Source organism: Arvicola amphibius, chromosome 9 (genome assembly GCF_903992535.2).
Source record: "Arvicola amphibius chromosome 9, mArvAmp1.2, whole genome shotgun sequence".
NCBI classification, from domain to species: Eukaryota; Metazoa; Chordata; class Mammalia; order Rodentia; family Cricetidae; genus Arvicola; species Arvicola amphibius.
In genome coordinates, this window is record NC_052055.2 from 7,280,778 (window position 1) to 7,308,443 (window position 27,666).

A 27,666-nucleotide genomic window follows, 5' to 3' on the forward strand; every position below is an offset into this window, starting at 1 on the left:
AGTTATTAGTTATTAAGAAATGCATTTATTCAAAGAACTTTCTTTAAAGACTGAACTTTTTTCTACAGTATTTTTTCTTTATTCAGAACACAATGAACACTTATTAGGAACATTGTCAAATACAAGAAATTATAACACAATTTATAAAATTATCTGGAATTTATTACCAATGATGATCAACTAGTATTAACATCCCTACAGATCTTTGAAAGGCATTTTTGGTTTTGATTGATAATTGAGTCTATGTGTACATACAGATTTGAGTATAAACTCAGGATTGTCCTGTATGTATTGCTATTTCCTGCTTCATTTCACTTAACATTTGTGTGGTGTTCACTTTTGTATTTTCACGTAAGTTTTTTCAAAATGTGGTTTTATCGGTCTTATAATTTATCCAGCCATTTACCTGTTGTTTTTAGCAATTCAGACTGTTTAGATGGTTACTCCCTTTGGTATAAGTAACATTGGCATGAAGATCTTTATATAGAGTATTTGGTTTGTGTACTTTTTTTAAATCTTTGAAAAAGGTTAGAAAGTAATTTCTGTTCAATTAAATATGTAAATATAAATATATTAAATATATAATTTTATAGGCTATGAGAATTAATATATAATAGATTATTATAGCCACATGCCAAAAGAAGAAAATAAGTAGGCACTTTGATACAGCTTTCTTTGAGTTGTACCATTGGTTTCCTCTTTTTAATAAAACGTTAGTTTTAAATAACCATTTTTTAATAGCAATAGTGTATAATGTGGAAATATTAAAGCTTTTTGAAATTTATTACTTCATAAGATGGAAGCATTGTGATAAAAAGTAAACTGTAGCATACAATAATGGAAAGAACAAGAACGGCTAACATTCCTCTAACCAGTGGCTAACACTGGGGCACTTTGTAGGTTGTGCACTTTGTACTTTCCTGCCAGGGCGGGGGATGTCTCTACAGCGCACTTTCCTCCAGGGGCTGCGTTGAAGCAAGCTAATTAATGTCCGTGTTCACAGACTTAATCCTACTGTCAGACTCCAAATAATTTATGCCTCTGGTTGGAGATAATTTAGACATAATTAGCCGTTCCATCGTTGCTTTGCAGCTAGTAGTCTACTGCTGGTTTCTCACACCTTTGTATGTATGTAAAGATGGAGATTACATTAATTTTTATATTTGAATAGCCATATTAAAATAGCCATTTATAAATTCTGTATACTGACTTAGGTGTAACTTTAAAAGGTTAACAGAGAATCTACAGAATGCTTTACAGATACATGCAATTCAGCGTAGCTGCTGTTAACAACTTATTGAAAAGTCTGAGATTTTGCGTTTCCCCTAATAGCCCTCAACAAAATTTTAGTTCACTAACTTGACTCTTTTAGTTAATCTTGCTATTTCAGTAACTAGATCTTTCATGCCAGTAAATAAATAAAATAAAAGTTAGTTAATTGAATATGTGCAAGTACCAGTAAAATACATTATTTTATAATTCGGAACCAGAATGTAAAATTACTTCATCTAAGACACTTGGGTATACTTTGTGACTGAATGGACACCACTTACATAACCCTTCCAGGGTCTTCACTTCTAAAGGATAAGAGAAGGCATCGATTACACAAATTCTTGTGTCTCCGAGTTGGAAAACCGATGAGGAAAACCTTTGTGTCTCAAGCCAGTGCTACGATGCAGCAGTATGCACAGAGAGACAAGAAACACGAGTATTGGTTTGCAGTGCCACAGGAAAGGTAAGTTAAAAACACAAGATTCTTTTATATATCACCAGAATCAAAGTCCTGAAAGCCTCCATTTCCTGACTAAAAGTAAGTGGGCATGGTGGTGTACACCTTTAATTCCAACCCCAGAAAGACTGAGACGGGACAGTTTGCCCTGCACAGGTCACGGCTGTCCTCTGCTATAAGTCAACAAAGGTGGTTTTAATCTATGGAAATCAGCTACTCTCTGATACTTCTTAATTTATGCCTTCAAAATTTTCATATTTTGTTTATTGGAAAACATTGGAACATGAATATTTTAACAGTAAAGTACTTATATAGTATCTTAGACTGAAGATTCATGAATGTATTAGCCTTCTTGAAGGATGTATAGTTATTCTTTTTTCTGTTTTGAGACAGGGTTTCACAAAAAAGACTTTTTATGTAGAATTATTCCTAGCATCATCGCCAAAGTTGATAAGCCTGAGAGTGTTTATACTTTAATAACACCACCCTCCTAAAGAGACTGAATGTATTAGGGTACTCCCTTACTTTCTGGTTGGGAAAACACCCCTGAGGCAGAAGATGGCTTGGGTTATCTGTAATGTGTTGGCAAGCGGTAGATAGAATTAACCAGACTAGCTTTAATATAAAATATTCAGCTTTAATAAGGGGAAGAAAGGGAGCTTACAAAGCCAGGGTTCCAGCGGAGCGCAGGAAAACAAAGAAGAAAAACAAACACACACGGATGTTTTATAGACTATTTGTGGCCTCCCCTGGAGGGCGGGGGGACACACACCCCACAGACAAGGTGATTGGCTGAGCTTCCCCATCAGTAATGGTCCCGGCCAGTGGAGAGCTAATCAAGTGGCAGGTGCAGGAGGAGTGGTGCTCTTGGAAATCCCATAGAGTCCGCACTTCCCCTCCTTCCCAACTGCCAGATACACCAGACAATGTCTGCTTCCTTTTTAAAATGGGAGTTTAGTAATTAAAACAGTTTGATTTGCACAATTCACTACTTGAAAGAAACAGATCCTAGGGAATAAGAGAGTGGGACTAAAGTGATCATAGCGAAAATGTAACTGTTTAGTGAAATCTAACGTAAAAAAAATCTCATTTTTATTATTCTTGGTTATTTCTTAATTTTTAGATGTAGTTTTGTTTTTAGTGTTGTTCTTGGTTCCAAACCTAAGTGTTGTGACCTTAACTGGGAAAAGGTTGTCAGCCCTCCTAGTACCTCCTGCGTCACCATCTCATTGCAAATCATACTTAAGACGTACTTTGGCTTTTATTAATATTATTATTGGAATTTTGGGCATTATCATAGACATAAAACCTAAGACAATTGTTGATAGTGACTAATTGCCTGGAAGGTAAAACTTGCTGCCCTTTCATATGTCAGGTGTCACGTAACATTTTAGATCATGAGATGGATGCATCCTTCTTAGAGCCGTTGCTATTGGTTGGTCCATGTTAGCTCAGTTTTGTAGTTCACTTCTCCATGCTGATTAAAGCCAGGAAGCACATAGATGTTTGATCTTTGAACATGTTTATTGCATAGTACAGCAGCCAGTACAGTTGACTGCAGTTATAAAAGTACCAGAAAGAGGAAGCAGATATGAGAAGATTAGATCATCAACCGCTGAAGCAAGGCTTTACTGTGTCCTGCCGCTTCAGTTTGGATGCTGTGTGAGTTCCCACTACTAGCGTCTTTATGTAGGAAAGCATCACACTGCAGTTGGTCTGGTGGCAAGCCTTCCAATGAAAGTCTCAGTGCGATGTTTTTAGAACTTGACAAATGATAGCTAAATCATTTTCAAAGAAAATGTCTTCCTGATAGTGGGCTTTACTGTTTAATAGTCTTCAACTTCTGTCAAAACATTTTACAAATATAGTCTTTTAACTTTCGCTAATAGCAGATAATACTAGGCCTATTAATAAGCATTCGCTCTAACAGGACAGAGCACTTGTATGCCTTCTTCATTCAGTGGAGTCCGGAAATCTATGCAGAAGATACTGGTGAATATACCAGAGAGCCTGGGTTCATAGTCGTCAAGAAGATTGAAGAGTCTGAAGCAAACGAAGATCCTGCTGCTGACGCAGCAGCCAGAGAATGGGAGGTAAGAGTGAGACGCCATCAGCTCTTTCGGCTTCCTTTGCCTTGTGTGATTTATGGCCTTATGGTACTCCACAAACTGCAGAATCCATTGCACAAAAGCAGGTTTTTGAAGGCCTAGCTGACAGCCCATGCGCATACGTGTTTTCTGAATGAATCTGAGTGGTAACGTAATGCTCTTTGTCACTCTGCATTTACATTAAAATATTGGATCTTTAAGGATAAAGTAATTTTTAGATGTATTTTAACATATTTAAAGGAAGACAACATGGCTAAAATAGAAATAACATTAATTGCTATTATACTGTCATAAAAATTTCCTGTTTGATTCATCTGTCTTTTTTTCTTATACATGAAAGAATGCTCATTTAGTGCATTTAGAAAAATTAGCCGCCATTTCCAAGTTTCACACCAAGTAAGCATTATCTTGACCTGAATTCAGTGATACTAAGGTGAGGGCAGGAAATTGGTTCTAATTTTATATTAAAAAAAGTTTTTATGTGTTCAAATTTAATGAATTTTTAAGCAATATCCAAGTTAATACTGATAAACTCTTTAAAAAGCCTCCCATAGATTAAAAATATTAAGATTATGTGATTTTATATGCTTTGTCTTGGAACGTTGATAGGATAATAACGTTTTTATTATTTTGGTATTTTTATCTTAATCTCTTCTTGATGTTTTTAGAAAACAGAGCAGATGCTAAAATGTGATAATAAATAGATTTGGATTTTATTATCCATTTGGTTAAAGCTTGTGACTATTTGTGTAATATGAATTTACTGTGCACGCACTTGGCATGTATAATGATTAAGGTATACATGCTCTTAGCATGTATAATGGTTGAGATGTATGTGGTGTGTCTTCTGTTCAAGCTGTGTTCCTGATTTTTGTCTAACATTATGTTTTATGTACAGCATTCATGTACTATGTCATCAATATGATGAAGGGAAAGAAAACAGTATATTGTACATTTATTTCAATATTTAAATAAAAAGTATTATTAATCTTAATTCTAGCTCCAGATTAGTAATGACCTGAGTTACTATCAGCAGAATAGATGGGTAAATCTGCAGATATTTATAAAATTTTAAGTAACAGATCACTAACAACCTAAAGATGTAAGCAGCTGCATGGATGAATCTCATAGCTAACGGGTGGAATACAAGGGGAAGGTCTGGTGCCAGAAGTCCGTGAACTCATGGTTCCTGGAAACTGAGGCATAGGGAGGAGACAGGAAGGAAATCTCTGGAGAGTGCTGGGAACATGTTTCCACTTACAGTAGGTGGGTTCACATGGTAACTGCGGGTTCCAGCTGTGTTCTTAGTCTCAGAAGGTAAATGTGTCCAGAATTCCAAAGATGTGTACAAGTTTTAAGGTAGCAGCAGCTGAAAGTAGGTTACCACAGAGGAAATAAGTTGGTAAAGATGTTACGTAAGTGATGAGGATTTAATGGTACCTAGGCTATGACGAAGTTTCTAAACGGGGCAGTAAAATGGTGGGTGGTAGTATTTTTAATCAAGAAAGAGAATCAAAAACTTTTCCCAATGTGGCTGGGTCACTTAAGTTTAGAAATGGGAAACTACTGACATTTTCTTTTTTCTTCTTTTCATGTGGATGCATGTGTTGTGTGCTTGTATGTGAATGTGTGGATGTTTGCATATGTGTGGACTGTAGTATGTGTTTGGATCTGTATATGCAGAAGCTGAGGTTGATGTGAATCTTCTGACTGCTCTTCTATCTCATTCTTGCTACCTCTTGTGTGTGGCTGCGGAGGTCTTGAATAAGGAAGAGGAGCCTTCAGTCTGAGGAGCTGATTCTTCACCCTGTTACCAGATTTCTTTCAGACTGCTCGGACAACTTTGTATGCATGATTAACCTCTTCAACTATAAACTTTATGAAATCTGAGTATGAAATCATAAGCTAGAAAGTAAACTTTGCTGCCGTCTGATTTTTCTCATTTTGCATCTTACACTAGTCTCTTGTTTAAGATCATTGATAGAAAACTGCTGGCCTGAAAGAGTGACACCTTCTTAGCACAAGTCTGTTAATTCTTTGTTACTGGCGTTGATCTATTCACCTTTATTCCTTCTTGTAGGGAATATTAATAACAAAAAGCCCAATTTTGGACATATGACTGTGATGTAGAAAGACTTACTTGCCTTTTCTTTTAATCTTCTTTCAGAACAGAACGATTTCCCTTAACTCAGTTGTTTGCCTTTGTCGGTATCTTCAGCATTACTCTAGGGCTGGTTAAATGATTGTAAGTCAAGGCACCCAAAGTTGCTGGGATGTGTAGTTTGGATAGGAAAACTTTAAAGACATCTTAAAAGAGCTTCATCTACAAAATATAGAGACTAAATGACAGTCTAATGACTAGAAAAGGCAGGAATTTCAGCATTAAAAGTATGAGGATGGTAGGAAGAAAGCGCAGTGTTAGAGATTATGTGTGAGTTCCAGGCAAGCTGGCCAGCAGACCCCCTCCAACAAAAGGGGGAAAGTTGAGCCACATTTCCACAGTGAGATCCCCTAATGATACAACAGCGTAATCACGGCATTATTAAAAGGGATCTGAGAAGTATCATCGATTCTATTTATAGGAGTTGGTTTTCCCACCATGTGGGTCCCAGGAATCAGTCGTCAGGTAGCAAGCACCTTTGCCAACTGTCCCATCTCCATTTCTGGGGTTTCTTTTTTGAAATCACTGTTGTTAGAAGAAAAGGCTCTGACTTATTGTCTACCTTTATCCCTTGCCTAAGTGTTGATAAATTGTTGTTTCATTTGTGTTTAGTTTCTTAGATCCTGATTCTTTTTTTCTGGTGTTTGATATTACTTAGAATTTCTCAATCACTCAAAGGTCAAGTCATTCATTTTAGTATAACTGTAATATGTTATGTGCTTATGACATAAGCTCCCAAAGGATTATTCAGAACAGTCTATTACCTACCTTTTGGCTTAAGTTTTCAAATTATTTGTATGTTGATTTTGATTATAACTTCCAGTGTTCTCCAGTTTGATTATATACATGTAAATATTTAACCTAATTTTTTTTTCTGCACGATTCAGCTGGATTATATCATTACTGGATTCCTCTCCTATTGCATGGACTGAGTTCTGTTGCACAGCTGTCAGCAAGTAGAGTTATCACTGTGGTCATTGATTTTCCAAAGAAAAACACCAGTTTAATACTGCTGCAGCTTCTGATAAGAACCATGCAGAGGGCTGAAGCTGCATATTTAACATGGTATCTGCCAAACAGCTGGATTATTTTTATTTTCCTAAATGTATTTCATTATTGTTATTAAAGAACTACATAATGCATATTAAAATTAAGTTAGTATATTAAAGTACAAGCAAAAAGGTTTCCTAATCCCTTCTCAGCCTAGTTATCAAAATGCACATTCAGTTGAAACTGTCAAAAAATAAGAGAGTCTTTATGTCTACAGTCAGCTCGGGAGAGCCCATTTCTCAGGTGTGGCTGTGTAGTGGACAGCACACAGAATAGGCTGTAGGTGTGGCTGTGTAGTGGGCAGCACACAGAATAGGCTGTAGGTGTGGCTGTGTAATGGGCAGCACACAGTAGGCTGTAGGTGTGGCTGTGTAGTGGACAGCACACAGTAGGCTGTAGGTGTGGCTGTGTAGTGGACAGCACACAGTAGGCTGTAGGTGTGGCTGTGTAGTGGACAGCACACAGTAGGCTGTAGGTGTGGCTGTGTAGTGGACAGCACACAGAATAGGCTGTAGGTGTGGCTGTGTAATGGGCAGCACACAGAATAGGCTGTAGGTGTGGCTGTGTAATGGGCAGCACACAGTAGGCTGTAGAGAATTTCATGTTTAAGGAGTGTGATGGAAAGTACAGAGAGGGGAATAATAACTGCAGGGGGTGCTGGGTTCGGTGGGGCACACCTTGTGTGTACTCAAGTGGCGTGTATTTGAGGAGATGGCATTGTGCATTACACATAGCCATTAGTAGGAGAGCAAGTTTGCCTTAAAATGGAAGAAATATTTGGACATTACCATTATAGTATAGATAGAACTGAATGCCAGGTAATTTTAGTTTACATCTAAGTTAAATGTAGTTATACTTTGTACTTAATCTTTAAAAAATAAGCTTCTAATTTTAGTTTACATCTAAGTTAAATGTAGTTATACTTTGTACTTAATCTTTAAAAAATAAGCTTCTGCTTATGTTCCATAATACACTTATTAATGAAGGGTAGCATATATAGACACAGTAAGTACAATTATCTTTCAATAAATAATATGCTAGAAAACATTTTAAAATGAGTTTCTTATCTATGAATACCCCATAAAATTAAATTTTATAGGATTATTAGCTATAAAGAACAAAAGTCTAGCAAAAGGAAATGGGAAAGAATTGTGGAACTCTGTGAACGAACAGTGCAGTGTTAACTGCAGTCACATGTGCGGTTTGGGTGGAATTCTGGACGTTGTACACAACGCATTGCTTGTATTCAGCATATCTGTTAGTGCTGTGGAAATATGTGCTCTGTGTCTTTAAACTTTTGAGCCCTTTCTTAGCACACTTGGGTGCAGTGCAACCGAACTTAAGCATGGGAAACACTCTCTTCCCTCCCCGCTTTACAGTCTCCACTCAGGACTATCTGTTCTATGGATACTACTTAGTGATTAGCTCTCTGCCATGTCAATCACGGCTGTGCTGCCAGCGAACTGTTTTGTCACTGTGGCAGGGCTCTGGTGCTGGGAATGTATCTTTGACAGAGGAAGAATGCTTTTGAGAACAGGTCTTCCGTGATTTGCTGAAGCTTAATGTGACCTGGGAAGGAAATGTCCCGTCTCTGGTATGGGAAAAAGGGGAGAAGACATCAGCCAGTGAACCATAAATACACCCTGGTAAATCCTGATCAGTCATTGCAGTTTCTCTATCTGCCAGTATTGTAGTGGTGCCATTATACAAACTTACCTAGTGCTTGACTGTATAAACAGAGTATTTATAGAGTAAAAACTATGATTGCAGAAAATACCTTTAATATATAGTTAGGAATTCTAAATATCTTTCAAAAGGGGATTAATATGTTGCTAGAATTTTGCTTTGTTAAAAATAGGTTTTTTATTCACTTAAAAAGCAAGATAGAAAATATTTAATACTGCCTTAATGTTTTCTTCATTTAAACTTAATCTTGTAGGAAAGGACTCTGAATTGTTTTCCTTGTTTAAGAGAAGAGAGTGAGACTAAATTTTACTTAATGGATTCTGTTATAACTTACTGGGAGCTCTTGAGAAAATGCTGCTATTCTGTCATCTAAGAATGGTTTGTAAAGCGACTCAGGAAGCTTCTTTGTACTTCCTCAATGATAAGCATGTCAGAAATGACAAAATCCCTTTATTGATGTTTTTAATTATAATTTCAGGTTTTTCATTTTCTATTACATCAGCTCTGAACGGTATAAGCACCTCAGAATATTAATTTTTAAATTTGTGATCCAATTTATCAGATTAACTATTTAGCTAAGTCTTTTAAGTTTTTAACCAAGAGCAATAAAGGTATTCATAATGTTTTATTTACCATTTAATTTTTAAGCTAAATGATATCTACCATTAATTTTTAAAATATTTCTTATAAATTTAGGGAAACCGTAGGTGCTTTGAACTTCCTAGGTCAGCATGATGCCGCACATCACACCCTTATTACACGGACCAAGTCTTCTGCTTGGGAGAAGCTCTTTGGTGATTTTTAACTCAGATGGTTTTCCCTGTTTCTTACTGGTCCTCAGCTGTCCTGTGTCTGTGGTGTTGACACACATGCAGTAGTGAGATGAGGAGGCCAGCGTGGAGTGTTCTGGACTGAGGTGAAACTTGGTGGCAAGAATCAGCCGCAGCCAGCGAGGCTTCACGTCACCAGCTCGCGTAGGGATGGTTTTCTAGGAAGTAGTGTGTATCCTCGCGTGTTTCAAGCTCAGTGCCCCAGTTTTCCTGCTTGTGACGGGTGGATCTAGGAGTGTAGAAAGGGGAAGAGCTTTGGGTTTGTAAGGGGTGGCCGAGAGTCTTGACTTACCAAGGCACTTCTGTGTCGAAACTGAAAGCAAAACGTATTTCTTCTGAGAGAACAGTTTCGGAACACAGGAAAGCTGACGTCTCTTCTCTCTGTGTCACTGCTCTTGCGCATGCTTCCTGGCTTTACACATCTGATAGTTATACAGAGTGACTTCAGTGACAAACTGCCTTACAGAGCTGCTAAGAATGTGCTCATATATTTAGATCAGCAGTGACAGTATTCTAAATATTGATATATGTACTGTCAAATTTGACCTTAAAGTTCACCCAGATGCGAATAAGAGATATGTTCATTTTATTAATGAGCTAATTGAACTCACACATTTTACCAGGGCTGATAGGATGGCTCGGTGGGTAAAGACACTTGCTGCAGAACCTGGTGATCTGACTTTAGTCTCCAGGACCCATGCAGTGGAAGGAGAGGGCTGACTACTGTCCCCTGACCTCCACGCGTGCACCCTGGTACCTTCATACATGTACAAAGTAGATAAACATTACCTTAATAATCATTGATAATAGTAGGTAGACGATGCCTCAGACAAAATGTGTGGGATAAAATTAACCCTTTGTGACTTAGCTTCCATGAGAATCATATTATCCAATTAGGCTTGCTTTTATTTTTATTCCTTTCATTTCTTTTAATTTTTTTTTTTGGGGGGGGGGTTTCGAGACAGGGTTTCTCTGCAGCTTTGGAGCCTGTCCTGGAACTAGCTCTTGTAGACCAGGCTGGTCTCTAACTCACAGAGATCCACCTGCCTCTACCTCCCGAGTGCTGGGATTAAAGGCGTGCGCCACCACCGCCCGGCATTTCTTTTAATTTTTTTAGCCTTAAGGCTGCTTTAAAAATTCATGCTTGACGTCTTCAACTTTAATTTTCAGTCACTGATTTGCTTGGAGCTATTTATGTATTTGATAGACACTTGTACCAATTCTTACCTTTTGATGTCTATCAGTAAACTCTAACTTACTGGAAAGTATTTGATAAAAATTTAGGCTTAGTTTAATTCATCTTCAGCATTATATATTATCATTATTATTTTTTATTAATAATGCATTTTCACCATTTTGATTATTTTAGGTTGTCCTCATGTGAAAAAGACAGCTTATTTTAAATTTGGTATTTTGTATATGGAACCACGGCAGAAGCTGCTCATGAATTTCTGACATATCTAAGACTTAGCTCACACACCGACTCCCAAAGCAGCCGCACATCAACTGTGAAATCGGTCCTCGCAGACTGGAGTGATTGTAACCGTGATGGAGATAACGCCTGCAGCTAGCTCTGTGTTTGAGTGTTGTTCCAAATGCCCAGCCTAAGTTGCCCTTTGTAATCTCTGCAACACCTCTAAGTGTTAGCCTATCGTGTCTCTTTTATGCATGAATCAGGGACATCTTACTACAATGATTCAGCTTAGAGTGAGGCCTTCACTCTGGGTGCCCTGTCCATGCCCCTGAAGTGTCTGCTCTTCCTGCTCACAGTTTCAGAGTAGAAAGAGGGGAAGGTGTGTTTTGAATATTATTTCCATTTGGAGAAACCAGGAAGTAGATTGAGGTTCCTCAAGTTCACAGAGCTATAAGAAGCTATAAAGAATAGTCAGTATTCTTTCTGCATTGTCGTGGTCCCTGCCTGTAATGATGGGAACAGTACTTAACATACGCCGTACGGTCCCTAAAGCGTCTTCTGCTCTATGGACAGACACAACTTAATTATGGAAGTCACCCATACTGGCATTGGACTTTTGCATTTGACTAAGTAGTTGAAAAGTATCTCTTAGGTTTATACATTATATAACACAAGGATAAAATGATGATCTGATTCTTTACCAACATTAAAAGATTATAGTATCACTTTTTTATTATATTTGTTTATGTGGGATTTTTGTGTCTCATGTTATCTTCCCCAAATTTATCTTTTTGGGACAATTATGAATGAAATATAAAACAAAATCTAGCACATCAGAATTGGACAGAACAAACAAACAAAAGGCAAAGAGCCTAAGAGAAGGCTCACTCGTTCACACATTCAGGAGTCCCATAAAAAGCCGTAACATATGCACAGATGATACTCTTTCTGTATCCTCGTCCTTAGGGTTCCCTGAGCCCCGAGGAGAGGGTTTTGGTGGAGCCATCCCATTAGGACTGAGTATTCATGCTCTCCCACTCTACAGAGTGTTTGGCTGTGGTCTCTGTGTTTGTTCCCACTGCTACAGGGAAACTTCCCTGATGATGGCTGAATAAAGCACTCATCTATGAGTACAGCACAGCATCATTAAGAGTCATTTATTGCTCTTTGTGTTGAAGCAGTAGTATTTTGTTTTACCCTGTCTTCCCAGGCTCTATTCTTGTTTAATGTCAAGGATGGGTTCCTCTGGTGGCGTGGGTCTTAAGTCGAATCAGATACTGATTGATTTCTCCTGCAAGCTTCATGGCCACCGCCACTCTAGCATATCTTGCAGGTAATGGTTTTTTTGGTTTATAGAAAAACAGGAAGCAGTTCTCATACACTCTTTTTTTCAATTTCCCCCACTATTTGTATGTTATTGGTCAGCACATTAGCTAAAAGTTAGTGTAGTAATACTGATGTGTTATGGTGAGCCTAAGTGTGTGGGTGTCATTAGAATTCCCTTCTGCACTGTGTATTTTATGGGTGTTTACAAGTGAGGAGTTACAGAACCGCAGTACACTTTGACTGCACTAGAAACGGCTGAGGAGGTAGATACTTATTCGTGCTTCATTCCCTCTCTAAACTGCTGGCACCCAGTAAGCTTCCTACTGTTGCTGAAAGTTAGTATTTTCAGTCATGTAGTGGAAATAATAAAGTGGGGATTCTTAGCAGTATGTATTTAAGACCGCTCTATAATACTCCATCGTGTGGATATGTGAGTTTGTACTCGCTGACTGCTTCTACCGTGCTGTGTGCTGTGAGCACTTATCACAAACGCAGCCAGCCTCCAGATTCTGTGTACACACGTCTTCAAGTTTCATAGGTAAAGGCCAGGGAGCCCGAATGGGCGTAAGAGTGTGCTCAGTTTTATGAGACAACACCAGAGAGAGAAGCCCTCCCATTTGGAACTGATCCAGCAGTAAGTGCAAATCCTGTCGTGGTTGGGGTTTGTTCATCCCTAAAAACACATACTGGTACCTACTATTTAAGTTGGATATTTCCCTTATTTTTGGTCTTTTACAGTGATATATACTGGGGAAAGGATACCGTTTGTGGCTTGCCTCCATAGAAGTTTTAATTTTTAATCATCTAACTCCTAAAATTTCTGATTCATGATTATTCTTTTGGTATTCCATTTAAAAATAACTTTTCAAACCCTTGGTTCCTTTTAGTCTTACGTTTTTACATTTTCCATTTGGGTCGCTAATCTGTTTTTCAAAGGCAAGAACTTTTTTCTCGTCTTCTGTCAGCCCGATCTCTGTGGTAGTGACCAGTCCTCATTTCATTCCCCCCTTCCTCTGTTGCCAGAATCAGTCGCCATATTTGCGTGGGATTATTTCCGTTCTCTTCCATGGAGCTGTCTGCTGGCTGCCAGCCGTATTCTCTTGCTTCCTGTGATTTACTGACAAGTCTCTAAAGAGAGAAACATCCGTGTTCCAGGTGTTTGCCATTGGTTTTTCAGCTGTTTTTGGGTCTTTCTACATTAACCTTTCAGGTCAACTTTTGAATACTTTGTAGCTGCAGAATCACTTGGTTTTAATTAGAATTGGAATTGTGTTGCAACAGTAGCTGAACTGGGGAATGGTGGGTACCTTAGTGACATGGACTGTATCTTCCTACCCCTGAACACAGAACTCCATTTACTTAAACCATCATTTTCTTCATCGGGATTTCACACTTTCCTTCATGTTCAGTCTTCCATGCTCATCGTTAGGTCTAGGCCTAAGTATTTCTTAACTTGGAACTAAAATAAATGATGTTAATGGCAAGGACTTGATTTTTGTAAATTGTCCTGGTATGCTGGAAACACCACTGCTGTTCATTAATCCCAGCAGTGTTCAGTGGTTATTAGATTTTCCTTATTCACAGTCCATAGCATTTTTTAAAAAACAAAGACAGGTTTAATTTCCTCCTCTTTTACCTGCACGTCTCCTATTTCATTGTGTTTTTGGGCATCCTGTAAGCTGTTGAATAGACTAAACAAGGGGGAATCTCCTTACCTTTCTCCAGGTCTTAATACAAAAAAATCTTAGGTCTCCCTATTGTTCGTGATGATAACTATAGGATTATTCTTTTTATATGTTCTTTATCTTTTGTGCTTCTAGGTTGCTGATTGTTTTCATCACAAATGAATATTAGATTTTCACTGTTGATAATTGTGATCACAGTATTTTTCTTTAGCCTCTGGGGTATAGCAATTGCTTTTCAAGTATTGAACCAGCCTTGTATACTTGTAATAAATTTCACTTGATTATTATGTATGTTTATTTCCATGCATTATTTGATGGCACTGGCTGATATTTTGTTAAATATGTGTGCATGTATTTTCATGAGAGATAATGTTCTGTAGTTTTCTTTTCTTGTAATGTCTTTATTTGTTTTTTTATTAGGGTAATGCTGGCCTCACAGAATGAGTTAGTAAGTATTTCCTCTGCTTCTATTTTCTACAAGAGACTGTGGAGATTTAGTTCCATATCTTCTTTCTATGTTTGGCATTTACTTATCAGTAAATCCATATGGGCCTGCTGCTTTCTATTTCGGAAGGTTAACCCTGGATTCTGTCTAAGGGATAGGTCCAGTCAGGTGATCTGTTTCTTCTTGCGTGACACTTAGTGTTTTGTGTCTTTTGGGAATTGATCTCCCACTCTTCTCCACCTTCTCTGATTTTAATTAAACATCTTATGATTTCATAGTTTTCGCCTGTTAGCATTTCAGTTATACTCATTTTAGCTTTTTCTAGTGCTTGTCCTACTATTTGTATGTTTTTAAGGCATAGTCTAAGGTAGGAATCCCTTCTTCTCCCTCCACTTTCTATATATGAAATTATTTGTTCTGACTCATCATTTAGCTTGTCCACTTGCTAAGCTACACTATGCTGTATCTGCTGTCAGTTTTCTATTCCCCCCAGCCTGAGAGGAGAGCATTGCTGTTTGGTACTAAGGTTCTATTATTGATGTTGTTATGCTTTTTGTAGAATTAAAAGTCTTATTAATATCTTTATTTCTCTTCCTGAGTAATAAAAAGAATCCCTGATACCTCTGTTGCTTATCGCCGCCACTTCTCAGTTATGGACTATTGAATGGTCTACTCATTCTTCTTTGCTCACAGATCATGCCTGTATTATTTCACGGAGACAGTGCTTAAATACATATGCATTAGCCGTCTTAGTTGTTCCTCCACTGCGCATATCTCAGATCTCCGGGGAGTATTTCCCTTCTTGTTGACATTTGTTGTATGAATTTCTTCTCTGAAGATTTGTTGATGGTTAGCAGTCTTAGTTTGTCTCTCTGAAAATAAAATGTGTATGAAAAGTTGAGAACTCTGTGCTGAATATGTAGTTTTTTTCTTGTTATTATTTCAAAATAATGCAATATAACAAGTAGTTATTATCTCGCATTCACATTGTGTCGGGTTTTTGAAGGGCATCCTGGATGGTTTATAGCATGGGTGTGTATGTGTGTCAGGGACTGGAAGAGGTGCCTGGGGTTCAGGATTCCACACTGACCCAGTTCCTCATGGATAGCGGAGGCACAACCGTGTTTTGTTTGTTTGTTTGGGGGCTTTCTTTTCCCTTTTTTCTTCATTTTTTTTTTCATCTTGCAAAATAGTTTTGCTTGGATAAACAACTCGAGATTGGCCATTTGTTTTCTGCCACATCGTCCTCGGGACGGTCACTCCTCACTCCCAGGGGTCTGCATCTGCACTTGGACAGTTTGTCTCCACTTGAAGAGCTGCGCATCTTCTCATTGGTTAGTTAATAATAAAACAGCAATAATAAACCATGTCTTTCAAATATTATGACGTTTTACTAGGTGTATTGTGTATGTACTTCTTAGGGAATGTTTTCAGATCCATAGATCTGTCTTTAATCAGTTCTGGAAAGTTCTCAGCAGCTCCTTTTCTGGTGTTTTCTTTTTTGCTAGACTCTATTGAAATCAGTTGTATCTTGCTAGTCTAACTCCTGTGCTTTGTTCTTCGGTGTGTCAGCCTTTTGTTCTTAATAATGCGTCCTGGGTAGTTTCAGGTGGGTGTCCCAGCTTGCGAAGTTACTTGTGATTATCTGCTTTTTTTTACATAATTGTTTGTTACAAAGTTACATTTATTGTATAAAATTCCTATTTGATTATTTTTTCAGACATGCTTATTTTAATCATCTCTTTCTGTTTGCTTGTTTTTAAAAATAAAAATTTAACATATAAGTTCTGTCTGATAATATCAATATCTAGAGTTGGTGCAGTATTTTTGTATACTTAATTATGGCTACATGCTAGTGTGCTAGGTTGTCATTTATTATGATCTTATATTTGGTTTATCTTAATCTGAGAATCTTGAGGTCCTTAATTGAGCATGTTGTCTTTCTCAGACATCTTCTTCTTGGCAGACTATGCTATATGAATGGAATCATATAGTCATATTCTTGGGATTCTGCCTTTTGAGATTTGGATATGGTATGCATAGAAATATGCCTAGAAATTCAATGTCAGCAGGTCAGCTCTGGTGTTCTGTCCGTCCTTGGGAAGAATCACCTTGACCTTCACAGATACGGATTTTAAATGATAATGGCATAAGCAGATCGACTGAAAAGGCTAGCTGAAGTCAAAAACAACAGTGGTTGGATGAACTGTATTGGTGAAAAGGATCAGTAATTTAATATCATTGGATATTTGATAAAAGAACCGTGTAAGGGGCTAGCAAGAAGGCTTAGCAGGTTAAGGTGCTTGTCACCAACCCTGACAATCCGAGGTCTGTCCCTGGGACCCGTGAAGGGAAGGGGAGAACTGACAACAGCATTTTTCCTTGGTTTCAGTACATGTGCTGCAGCGTGAAGGCCCACACATGTGTGCGCACATATCATATGCGCACACAATCACACATGTACTAATATGATAAGACCTTTGAAAAAGTGTGTTTAAAAATCCTAAGCTTCACAAAACCCTATTAACTCCTCAATGAATCTACACTCATTTTCCAAAGAACAGGTGAATCCCACAGAACTTTGAATACTTATGCTCCTTGAGACTTGTGTTCTTGCTCTGCGAACACAGACATTAAGAGACAACAGATGATGCGAATGGGTGTTCTTTTCTCCCGATGTGGTGAAAATAGGAATTACCCCTTTTATGACACTCGCTTTTTACCTTAGCATTCCTAAAAGCTATTACAACATACATATTCTATAATTGAAAGGCTTCAGGTATTTTCTACATTGTTGAAAAAATCTGAGTTATCTGTAAATATGATTAAGAAGTCAGTTTTGTTTAATTAATTAATTGATTTTTGTGTGTATGTGTGTGCGGGTACATGTGTGTGTGTGCATGTGTATGAAGGTGGCAGAGGAAACCGGGTCTATCCGTTATGAAACCCTGGCTGTCCTGGAATTAATTCCCCATGTAGACCAGGCTGACCTTAAACTCGGAGATCATCTGCCTCTGGCTCCCAAGTTGTAGAAGACTGGTTCAGGTCACTATTTCTGTGGGTCCTACCTACCTTGTAATCCCAGCAGCAGTGAGGAGGGGAGAGAAGGAGGGTTGAGAGTGACTACCCTGGGCCCTACCCTTTGACACTGTCTCCTACGGAACTGTTAGAGGAGAGCTGGAAAGCCCCTCAGTCCTTGGGTGATGTGGCCTGAGGTTAAGGAGCATCTTCTTGACCTTGGGTGAAATGGCCTGCAGTTAAGATACCCATCAAGAACCAAATGCGAACCAGAAGAAAGGCTAAAGGATCTTTAAATGGAACCAGCATCCGGGAAAAGGGAAGCAGCCCCCTCAAGAGGAGACGAGTCATGCAGAGTGGGGAAGGAATAGAGATGTAGTCTAATTGAGGCTCCATCTGTTCAGGCTTTCATTCTCTCCATGGTGACGTGAGCCTGGGCATGGAAACTGCTTTACCTCCTGAGGCCAACTAAGGAGGCAGTAGTTGAACTCTTGGTTTATCTGTGCAGCGAGTTCCATCCTGTTCTGTGTGGCCCAAAGCTGAAGGTGTGTGCATTCAGTAGGAGATAGCCCACTGAATTTATCACTGTGAATTTCTGCTTCCCCTTTTGCTCTCTTTGAACCAGGAAGACACATTTTCTATTTACTCATATCAGTTTTTCCCTTAGCTGTTTTTGTGGCCACTTTAGGGCCACAAGTTGTTCTTTTGGTTCATTTTTAACTACTAGTCTATTTGGTTTATTTTAAACTAGTAGTCACAAGTAGTTTGAGGATTGCCAGTTAGTCTTAGCATTTGAAAGGTTCGAACTGCCTCTTGGAGAAACCATTCCTCCCCAGTCCCCTGCCTCCTAGCCACCCTGAGAGAATTGTACTTACAGATTCTGTTTGTTTCTTATCCTGCATTTGCCATTGTCTTCCTGATGACTCTGTATTCTAAGTTGTGATTGCCTATTTGCTATTTTTATATCCTTTATTATAATTCCATGAAGTGCTATTGTGAAAGCAACAGTTTTTGTTAGACAAAGCAGAACGAGGCTTCTTTGTAATGAAGACAGTTTAAAATGATGGATTATAGTGAAAGACAAGTCACATGGCTTCAGAAATATTGTTATTGCTCATTTTTGTTAGCTATAACAACTCAAACTTACATTTTCTTTTAAAACGTATTTTTAGTTACCAAAGTAAGTATACATGTGTAGGAAATATTTTTAATTTTACTACTTTTTTTTTGTAAACTCAGGAAATAGTAGTAAAAAAAAAAATGACGTGTGGAAGAATCAGTTTGTTTGGGAGCCATCTTGGAAAGAAATGCATCAGTATTCCAAAAGAACCACTAAGCCAAGAAGATACTGGGTTTTATTTGTTTTTAGTAATATTTTTATTATTCCAAGATTTTCATAATGTATTTTGATATATATCCCTCAGCTCTTCCCATATTCACTCTTGCAATCCACCAGATTTTGAGTTTTTTTATTGTTTTTAATTTGTTTGTGTCTTCTTCCAATCAAGTTCACTTGTATTGTCTACTTATTCTTGGGAGTGGAACTTGTCCTACAGTGTGGTAGACCCAGCCAAACTTATGTCATTGAAGAAAGCTGGCTCTGCCTCTCAGGAGCTGGGAGCATTTGCTAGCTCCTGAAGAGGGCGAGTCAGTGATTGTTTCAGTGTCCGCAAGTCCTCCACAAAGAAGCTCAGGCCAGGCAAAATTCCAACATATGGGTAGGGCAGTGTGGGGTAGCATTCACTGAGTTCATATGTGCAGCTACCCTATCATGTCTGGAGAACAAGGTTTAGTGGAAGTCATCCACCACCTCTGGCTCCTATAATTTCCTGCCTCCTCTTCCCTGAGGATGCTACGCCATGAAGGGCAGGGGTGTGATAAAGCCTAGCACTCTGGAGCCATTTTCTCGGCACGTGTGTGGTCGCGGTCCTCGGCGTTACGTCCCTGTCTGTTCCAAGTAGAGGCTGCTCTGGAGTTAGGTTAGAGGCGTTCTGACCTCGGATCTCAGTGAGTCAGTGGACTCCCTTTAGCTCTGTCTGTTAGGTAGACTGTTAAGTATATGAATGTGCTCTCATTCAAAACACTGGGGATGAGAGTAACTTCGGATCTTATTTTCTCTACTGTATAGTTGGCTAGTGTTGTTTCTCTCTGTCCATCTAAAATGGAGATGTATAAGTTTTATTGGGCATCTACATTGACAGCTATGGAAATAAAAGCTTACAAAACCGCTTTCTGCCCCTGAGGGCCTTTCAAAGGCCAGAGAGACCATAGGATGGTGTTTCGTTCTGTGGTGTAGGTAGGACATGATGCTTCCTTTGCATTGGCCTTCCTCTTGTATCCAAACCATTTCTTACTCCAGGCGTGTTAGCCAGAGTGAGCATGCTTTTAAATTCAAATTCTTGTTTTCCACTCTCTTTTTACTTGTGTGCTTTTAACTGCCAGTAGAGTGATGTGGAATATAGATGGCAGTGTCATTTCTATTAGGTTTGGTCTTCTGAATAGTAACTTCTGCGAATAGATCACAAATTACCAAAACCATAAAATCACTGAAAGTCTTAATTCAGTATCTATGTTGGAAAATTTTATCTTACCTTTAGCTATTTTTTTTAAAAAAGAAATACATTTCTATACTGTTTCATTTTTTTCTTTGTTACCTTACAGCTTTGTATATCTTCTCTCCCCATAGCATAAGTATATATTAGTATTTAAAGAAACATGAATCCACATGAGGCCTCTGTAACCCCAGCACTTGAAAATGGAGGCAGGAAAATAAGGGGTTTGTAGTCATCCTCAGCCACGTACTAAGTTTGAGTCTAGCCTGAGCTATAGGAGAGCTTCTCAAAGAAAGAGAGAAACTATTGAAGGCCTGGAAAGGAAGGAATACAAATTTGTGTGTGTGTGTGTGTGTGTGTGTGTGTGTGTGTGTGTGTGTTTGTGTGTGTGTGTGTGAGTGAATGGGACAGCAAGATGGCTCCACAGTTAAAAAGTGTCACTTGCAGCCAAGCATGTTGTCCTGAATTCAGTCCCTGGCCTGGTACTCACATGGCAGGAGGTGAGAACTGACATCTGCGTGCTGTCCTCTATACTTGCACTCATGCTCGCTCTCTCTCTCTCTCTCTCTCTCTCTCTCTCTCTCTCTCTCTCTCTCTCACACACACACACACACACACACACACACACATACTTTGATAACATATGAATGAGAAATGATAGGCTTTACCATATTTGCTTAGACTTTCAATGACAGTCCTTCGTTATGTGACTCCTACTTTCTGCAATGTTTATAAAACAGGTTTTAAAAGATGTTTATAAAACCCATCCCTTTTGTGAGCATGATTCAGTTTTACTTCTACTTAGGAAGTGTGCTTAACGAATACATAAAGGAGTAACAGTTTTAAATAACGGTAAGAATAGTGTTAACTAGTGGGATAGAAGGAACCCAGAGTAGATTTGTCTCATGATTTGAGAATTCTTGTTGAGGAGACTCATGATTAAATGTAGCAACGCATTTGGTCACAAAACAGCACAGGAATTTAGAATGTGGGAAAGTACAGCAAGGCCATGATTTTTAATTTTTAGCATCTAAATTTTCTTTAATCCTCATCAAAAATTGTATTGTTTCTGGCATTCTGGCACATGGATTTCCAGCACTTGACAGGCAGAAGTAGGCAAATCTCTGTGAGTTTGAGGTCAGCTTGACCTATATTGTGACTGCCAGGTCAGTCAGGACCACATAATGACACCCTGTCTCAAAAAAGAAAAAAATATATTGTTTTAATTGGTAGATCTTTATTGTTGTCAGTCTGAATCTGAAATTTTAATTGCAGAACTGTTATCCAAAATACATAAAATTGTTTTCTTAAACCTAAAATAAAAGCCACAAATACGTAAGGGACCATTCGACCTCTCTAATCTTTAGGGAACTGGCAGAAAGTGGTAAGTTTGAACTCAGCAATGGAGTTTTCACAAACAGTGCTGGTCATTACTCAGTCCGCTAGAAGCCAGTCCTCGTTTGCTTACTTAAACCTCCTGTTTGCTTTGTACTCTCATTAATCTCGGTTGTAGCTAAGTGTCTAAGGCTGGGCTGTGGCAGCATCTTTATCTGTAAGTGGAGTCGTCAGCCAGAGCACATGAATCGTTGCTCAGCAGAAGTCCAGATGCCAATAGCTGTGCACCAGCATGCGCCGCCCAGTTTCTTTCGCTTTTTCTGTTCTCAAGTCTTGCCCAGCTTTCAGCGACCACAGCACAGCTTCAGTGGTAGCCAACTCATTTTAGTTAACTAAAGCAAGAGCCTTTCAGAGCCAGCTTTTGAAGTCTTGTCCCTCTATGGGTGAGTTAGCTTAACTGCATTTTGTAGTCCCAGCCTCTAATGTGACCTGTGAGGTGACTCACAGGAAGTGTTAGAGCTCAGAAGAATCAACCTGTGTGTGCTGTCTCTACACTCGATGTGCTGTGGGAACTTTCTGTAGTTACATTGTGGTCTGCAAAATCTGTAATTGCCGTGTCGACCTGAGGAAACTTGTGAGGTTTTTGTGTGTGTTTACCCTAATAGCTTTTACCTGTAATACATGGTTTTCAAATTCAGCTCCAAGCAGGAGGAGTGGCAGAGACAGGTTTAGAAGATTAAGAATATCACATAGGAATTCAGAATGTGGGAAAGTAAAGGTTTTGTCATGAATAGCAGCTACAGAACAAACCACAGACAAGTGAAAGAGAAGCAGGAAAGCCTGGGAACGGGAGCAGTCCTTTCAGAAGACAGAAGGGAGGGGATGCAGTAGGATGGGGCAAACATGCCAGGGTCTTAGGCTAGCTGAAGCTGCAAGCTCCAGGTTCAGGGAGGTACCGTGTCTCACAAAACAAGATGGAGAGAGAGAAGGACAGATCGGGCTCTGGCTTCTACATGTTCACACACACGTGAGCACACCTGCATTCACCACATACACGGGGTGGGGAGGGAGGAGCGTGTGAGCAGAACGGGGTACTGTGTGAGTAGTTCTGTCACTCGAGGAAATTTTGCATGACACCCAATATATGGGGATATAAATTAGGTTTAAAAATCAATTTAACAACAACAGATCATAAAAAAATTATTTTTAAATAATCTTTTGGCAACGTATCAAAAACAAAAGCAATCTGCATGTTAATGAGATAGATGTACTTGTTTTTGCATAAGAAATTAAATCTTGCTGAATATTAATATAGGACATAGAATATCAACACTTTTCAGTTAATGGTTTTATAATTGTCAATTCTGAAAACACCACATAAATATTTAATACAAAATGACAAAAGTATGTTTAGGGACATTTCAAAAATTATTGGAACTTCTGCCCTAATCCTAAGCAAAACTTTACTGAGGGTGTGAGTGTGTGTGCAAGTATGTGCAAAGTTTGTCAGCTATTCATACAGCAGTTTTTAAAATAAAGATGTCTAATAGTACAGTCCAGAGACACACTAATTTAATATGCCTGTGCTGAGAGCAGACGGTCGAGGCCTGTTGCAACTGTGCTTTCCATAATGAAGCCATTGTGTGCACAGCTGGAACACCGCAGTTCCTCACACAAGCAGTCGGAGCAGAGGTGCTGTGGGCCTTTGCTGTGGTAGCACGGTGCACTGAGGAGAACGGTAGGAAGTACTGATGGTGTGTGCTCGGACCTGGCAGAAGGGAAATGTCACAATGTAGCAGGCAAAGGCTGCCTGAAATACCTTCAGTGCACGTTGGGCTTGAAATTGTTTGTATTCTGTTTTGTTTTTTGTATTGTGCATTCGTTTTACTGTGGCCAAGTTAATGTATCAGATCTAAGAGCTTTTAAATTGGACATGCTTTTGAGAGCGCTCCTATTTTTTGGATTTCTCTCTTTTTCATAGATGAATTTTACTTTTTTTTTTTTTTTGCCTTTTCTTTCCTTTTCTTTCTTCTGTGATACAGGTGGGTGTTTTTGTCTCATGAGCCTAGAGCAATTCTAGGCCATGGCTGTAAGTGTGCTGGTTTTGAGCTCGGCTGATTTGAGAGGATGGCTGCTAACCACTCCCTTTGGCAACCGGAAGATGGTTTTGATTAAATGCCGCCTGTGTTAGAAAAGCAGGGTATTGTTTCCACCCTTTAACACGTGCGTTTAAATTAAGCCCAGTCTGTGTTAAATAGTCAAGAGAGCAAACGTATTTTCTACCAGGTGGACGTACTGGTGAAACTCACTCGTGTATATTTTGACTGTGGTTTCTATATGAATTTCTTCTACTTTGAGTGTGGATTAGGAAGAGATACCTTGTTTACCATCCTCTCTTCCATTTAAGCCTCTCCCCTTCCCTCTCTTTCCCTCCTGTCTTCTCTGTTTATGCACGCTCTCCCTCCTCAGCTGTCAGTGAGTCACTGTCTTCCTGTCTCCACACTCAGGTAGTGTCAGTGGCCGAGTACCACCGCAGGATCGATGCGCTAAACACTGAGGAGCTGCGCACACTCTGCAGACGTCTCCAGGTGCCCCTTCTGCGGTCTAAACTTCCTCAGAGTGACCACGCCCTGCTCTTAGTGTCCTTCCTCAAGACAAATCTCACATTAGATGAGTTTGTCTTGAATGAAGCACTAAAATAAGCCACAAGGAAATAAATTCCTTTTCGTCTTAAAGGATGGTTTTACCTTGGAGAGCTACTTTATTTATTTATTCATTTATTATTTATTGATTACGTCTCTTTGCTGTCTTCTTTTCACCAGAAAAGCTCTCACAGCAATCCTCAGCCACTTGAGAACATTCTCATCACTGTGTAGTTCTTTGAGCTATGAGTTTTCATTTAATTTTGACATTGGGAGAACTCTTGGTTTGTGAGTGAACCTTTATCGAGTAGAATCTGAAAGATAGCAGACAGAAGCGAAATTATAAAAATCTTAATGGAAAGTGAGGCTTAGGTGTCCTCTCTTCAAGGCTTCTCAGCTGTAGAAACTGAATAAAATCTTAATGAGACGAATTGGTTTTGTTCTTGAGGCATTCCTGGGTTGGTATTGGAAATGCTTTGGGGTAGAATAGGAAAGCCATCTGAGCTAGATGCATTAGCTAAATTTTCTGAAATAATCTTTGCATTGTTGAAAAACAAAGTAATGAAATTGAAAACTCATTTTTCGGTTTGCGTTTCCTTTTTATGAACGAATGCTCTGCTTTTGTTGCTTTCCTGGATTGACTGAAAAGTTCTCTTTAATTTTCCCAATGCTGCCTTGGATTTCTGTTTTGTTCCATTTTAACTTTTCACATCATTGAAATAAAGGTAAAATGTGATGATGTGAAAGTCTTCATATTTAGCTTCTCATCAGAAACAATACAGTTGTAGAACATGTATTGGCTGAAAATCCATACCGTCTGGACTTGGCAAGAGATCTGCTGGAGGGCCAGGATTCCGCTCCCAAGTGGTGTCAGTCTCTGCCCTCGGCTGCATTTTAGCTATCTGCTCCAGTAGGGCTCCGTGGGTTTAAATGTTTCATCAACAATAGCTATGGTCTTTGTTAGGATTACTGTGTTTGGATCCTCAAATTAATACATAATGTAAGCCCTAGCAATAGATTATAAGTAAGTTTTTAATTAACATTTTTGTCATTTATTGAATACCAGTGAGCTTATTCTATCAAATAAATGCAACCAATTAATCTAACCTTTATTTATGATCAAATTCATTTTTAATATTAAAATTAATATTTTAATTTTTAATATTGTTCCAGTAGATGAAAAGTGATTGTTTTAATAAATTAAAAATAAAAGGCAGTTTTACAAAATGGTAGCATCAATGATGCAAATAAATACAGCCCAATGAAAAGAGTTATCATTTTAATCTACCATTCTTTACATTTTTAATACAAAAAAATCCTGGTAATAAATTTGACAACTGTTGTATTTTGTGTGGAAAAAAGATACTAGCACATACTTTAAAGAGCACTTAGTTAAAAAGCTCCCTGGCCCCCTTTCGTCCCTCAAGGCTAAGCTGTGCATGTAAGCTCCCTGTCCTCCAGAAACAGGAGCCGTAGCACTTCTCGACAGCCTCGCCTCGTGTGCTGGCTGAAGTGTACTTGTTCTAAACTCTTGTACTCTGGGCACACTGTTTGTCCTTTGCCCTTTGAAATCTTTAGCCACCTGTGATTAATAAGGTTTCCTTTAACTCAAAAGGCTGGAATTTGCAGAGTGTATCACAATTGTGTATTAACACACTGCTGCTGTTTGCTGTTTTAGATTACTACAAAGGAAGACATAAACTCAAAGCAGTCTACCCCAGCAAAAGCAGACCTGGAGTCTGAATCTTTCCGACCAAACCTAAGTGACCCCAGTGAACTCTTACTGCCTGATCAGATTGAAAAGGTATGCCATGTCACCTGCTGCATCTGAGTGTGTGCGCTGAGAGGGAGCGGCCTCCAATTACTCTCCAGCTGCAGGGCCACTGCTGCTGTTCTGCTTCATGAAGAGTAAGTGGGCAAAGGAGAGCAACCCCTGCAGCTGCAGCGGACAGAGTGTGGGGAGACGTGGGAGTGGCTGATGCCTGCAACCCCTGCAGCTGCAGCAGACATAGAGTGTGGTGAGACGTGGGAGTGGCTGATGCCTGCAACCCCTGCAGCTGCAGCGGACAGAGTGTGGGGAGACGTGGGAGTGGCTGATGCCTGCAACCCCTGCAGCTGCAGCAGACATAGAGTGTGGTGAGACGTGGGAGTGGCTGATGCCTGCAACTCTGCAGCGGACGCTTAAAGTAAAGTTAGGTGAGAAACTGGAGTGGCCAGTGTTTGCTTCTTGTTCTGCTTTTTAGGGCAGGGTCTTAGTGTGGAGCCTGAGCTGGACTTCAGACTCCTGGCTCCCGGCCTTAGCCCTGTGCTAGGATGCTAATGCTCACCACATCTGGTGATCTTTGCTTTGATCTGTGCCTCGTTACATGGTCTCTGTGTGTGTTATCTTATGTGTTTGTTATCAAAGTTCTAGAAATTAGAAATTATTATTGGGCATATTTTTGTAGGTGAAGAAAATTTTCATGTAGAGGCATTAATTTGTTCATTGCCATGCAACTGTAAAAGATTTTCAAGCTTTGATAATCCGATGCCATATTCCATTTGAATAAATCAAGCTGAAAGTTGACCCACTATTTTCGTTAATTCAGTACAGTACCAGTGATAAGTACGCCATACTTCTTATCTCTGTTGACATTTTGGTTTGGCATGACTCATTTTATAGTAGACAATGATATTTCTTGATAAGATTTTTATTGAAACATCACAGAATCAGTAAGAAGACAGTATCTGATACTTCTTAGTCTGCATTTTATATGTGTGATTAAGTTCCATCTGTTACTGTTTGCAGTCAAGTAAATACTAACCTTTGTTTCTCTAAGCTTACTAAGCATCTTCCACCAAGAACCATTGGCTATCCATGGACGCTCGTGTATGGTACTGGGAAGCATGGCACAAGTTTGAAGACCCTTTATAGAACAATGGCAGGCTTAGACACTCCAGTGCTGATGGTGATTAAAGACAGTGATGGACAGGTATGGACAGCTAATTGTGTAGATCCTTTGTCCTTCAGCAATAACTTTTAGTGTACTTATTGGATAAAGTGTATTTTAGTGCATAATTTCTAATTATTGTTTTATTGTACAAGGCAATACTGATATTCTAGAAGCTAAATGTAAACCTAATAAGTAAGAGTTTCTGTGTTGAGAGAAAACAATAATATGGTGGAGACCATTTGATCATACAAACATCTTTAAAGGTGAACACAGAATGCTGGATATATCAGGAGCCCAGAAAAGGGACTGGTATCTGAAGGTGAGAGTGAGGCTCACAGAAAGAGGAAAGATTGGAAGACTCTTCAGAATGAGTAGACATTTAAAAGTTGCTTTTTTAATGTGCTGTTTCTGTTCAGCCTCTGTTATCTGCATGCACTAACTCCTTTCTCTTTTTAAAAAGCTCCCTTCTGCTTTCACATCTTGTGGGAGACATGGGTTATATGTCACATCGTGCTTAATTAGGGTTGTTTGCATCAGCATAAGCTGGGGGTTATATCTGGAGCATGGGCCACCTATCAGTGGCTATACCACCAATGAAAAAAGTGACTCCTTCCCCGTCAGTAGTTAATAGGTGGTTTTTAAGAGTTAAAGGTCTTGCACAATAATAGAAGCAAAATCACAGCTAGAAGAGAAGCATTTGACAGTAGTGAGAGAATGGAAAGAAGTATCAGTTAAGATGACGTGGTGTGCTG

At 39.0% G+C, this 27,666-nt stretch overlaps 1 protein-coding gene across 8 annotated transcripts in view; it reads left to right on the forward strand.

The window, feature by feature from the left end:
• Positions 1-27,666, forward strand: part of Oxr1 (oxidation resistance 1) — a 349,606-nt gene that overhangs the window by 315,580 nt on the left and 6,360 nt on the right. For 4 of the 8 annotated variants that reach the window (XM_038343582.2, XM_042055789.1, XM_038343583.2 and 1 more), the window contains 4 exons: positions 1,567-1,735; positions 3,660-3,822; positions 25,660-25,785; positions 26,801-26,953. In XM_038343582.2, coding sequence (XP_038199510.1) covers positions 1,567-1,735; positions 3,660-3,822; positions 25,660-25,785; positions 26,801-26,953 — 611 coding nt within the window. Of the gene's footprint in view, positions 1-1,566; positions 1,736-3,659; positions 3,823-8,432; positions 8,695-23,846; positions 23,928-25,659; positions 25,786-26,800; positions 26,954-27,666 lie in introns of those variants that run through there. The other 4 variants (XM_042055790.1, XM_038343586.1, XM_038343587.2 and 1 more) reach the window with 3 other exon arrangements.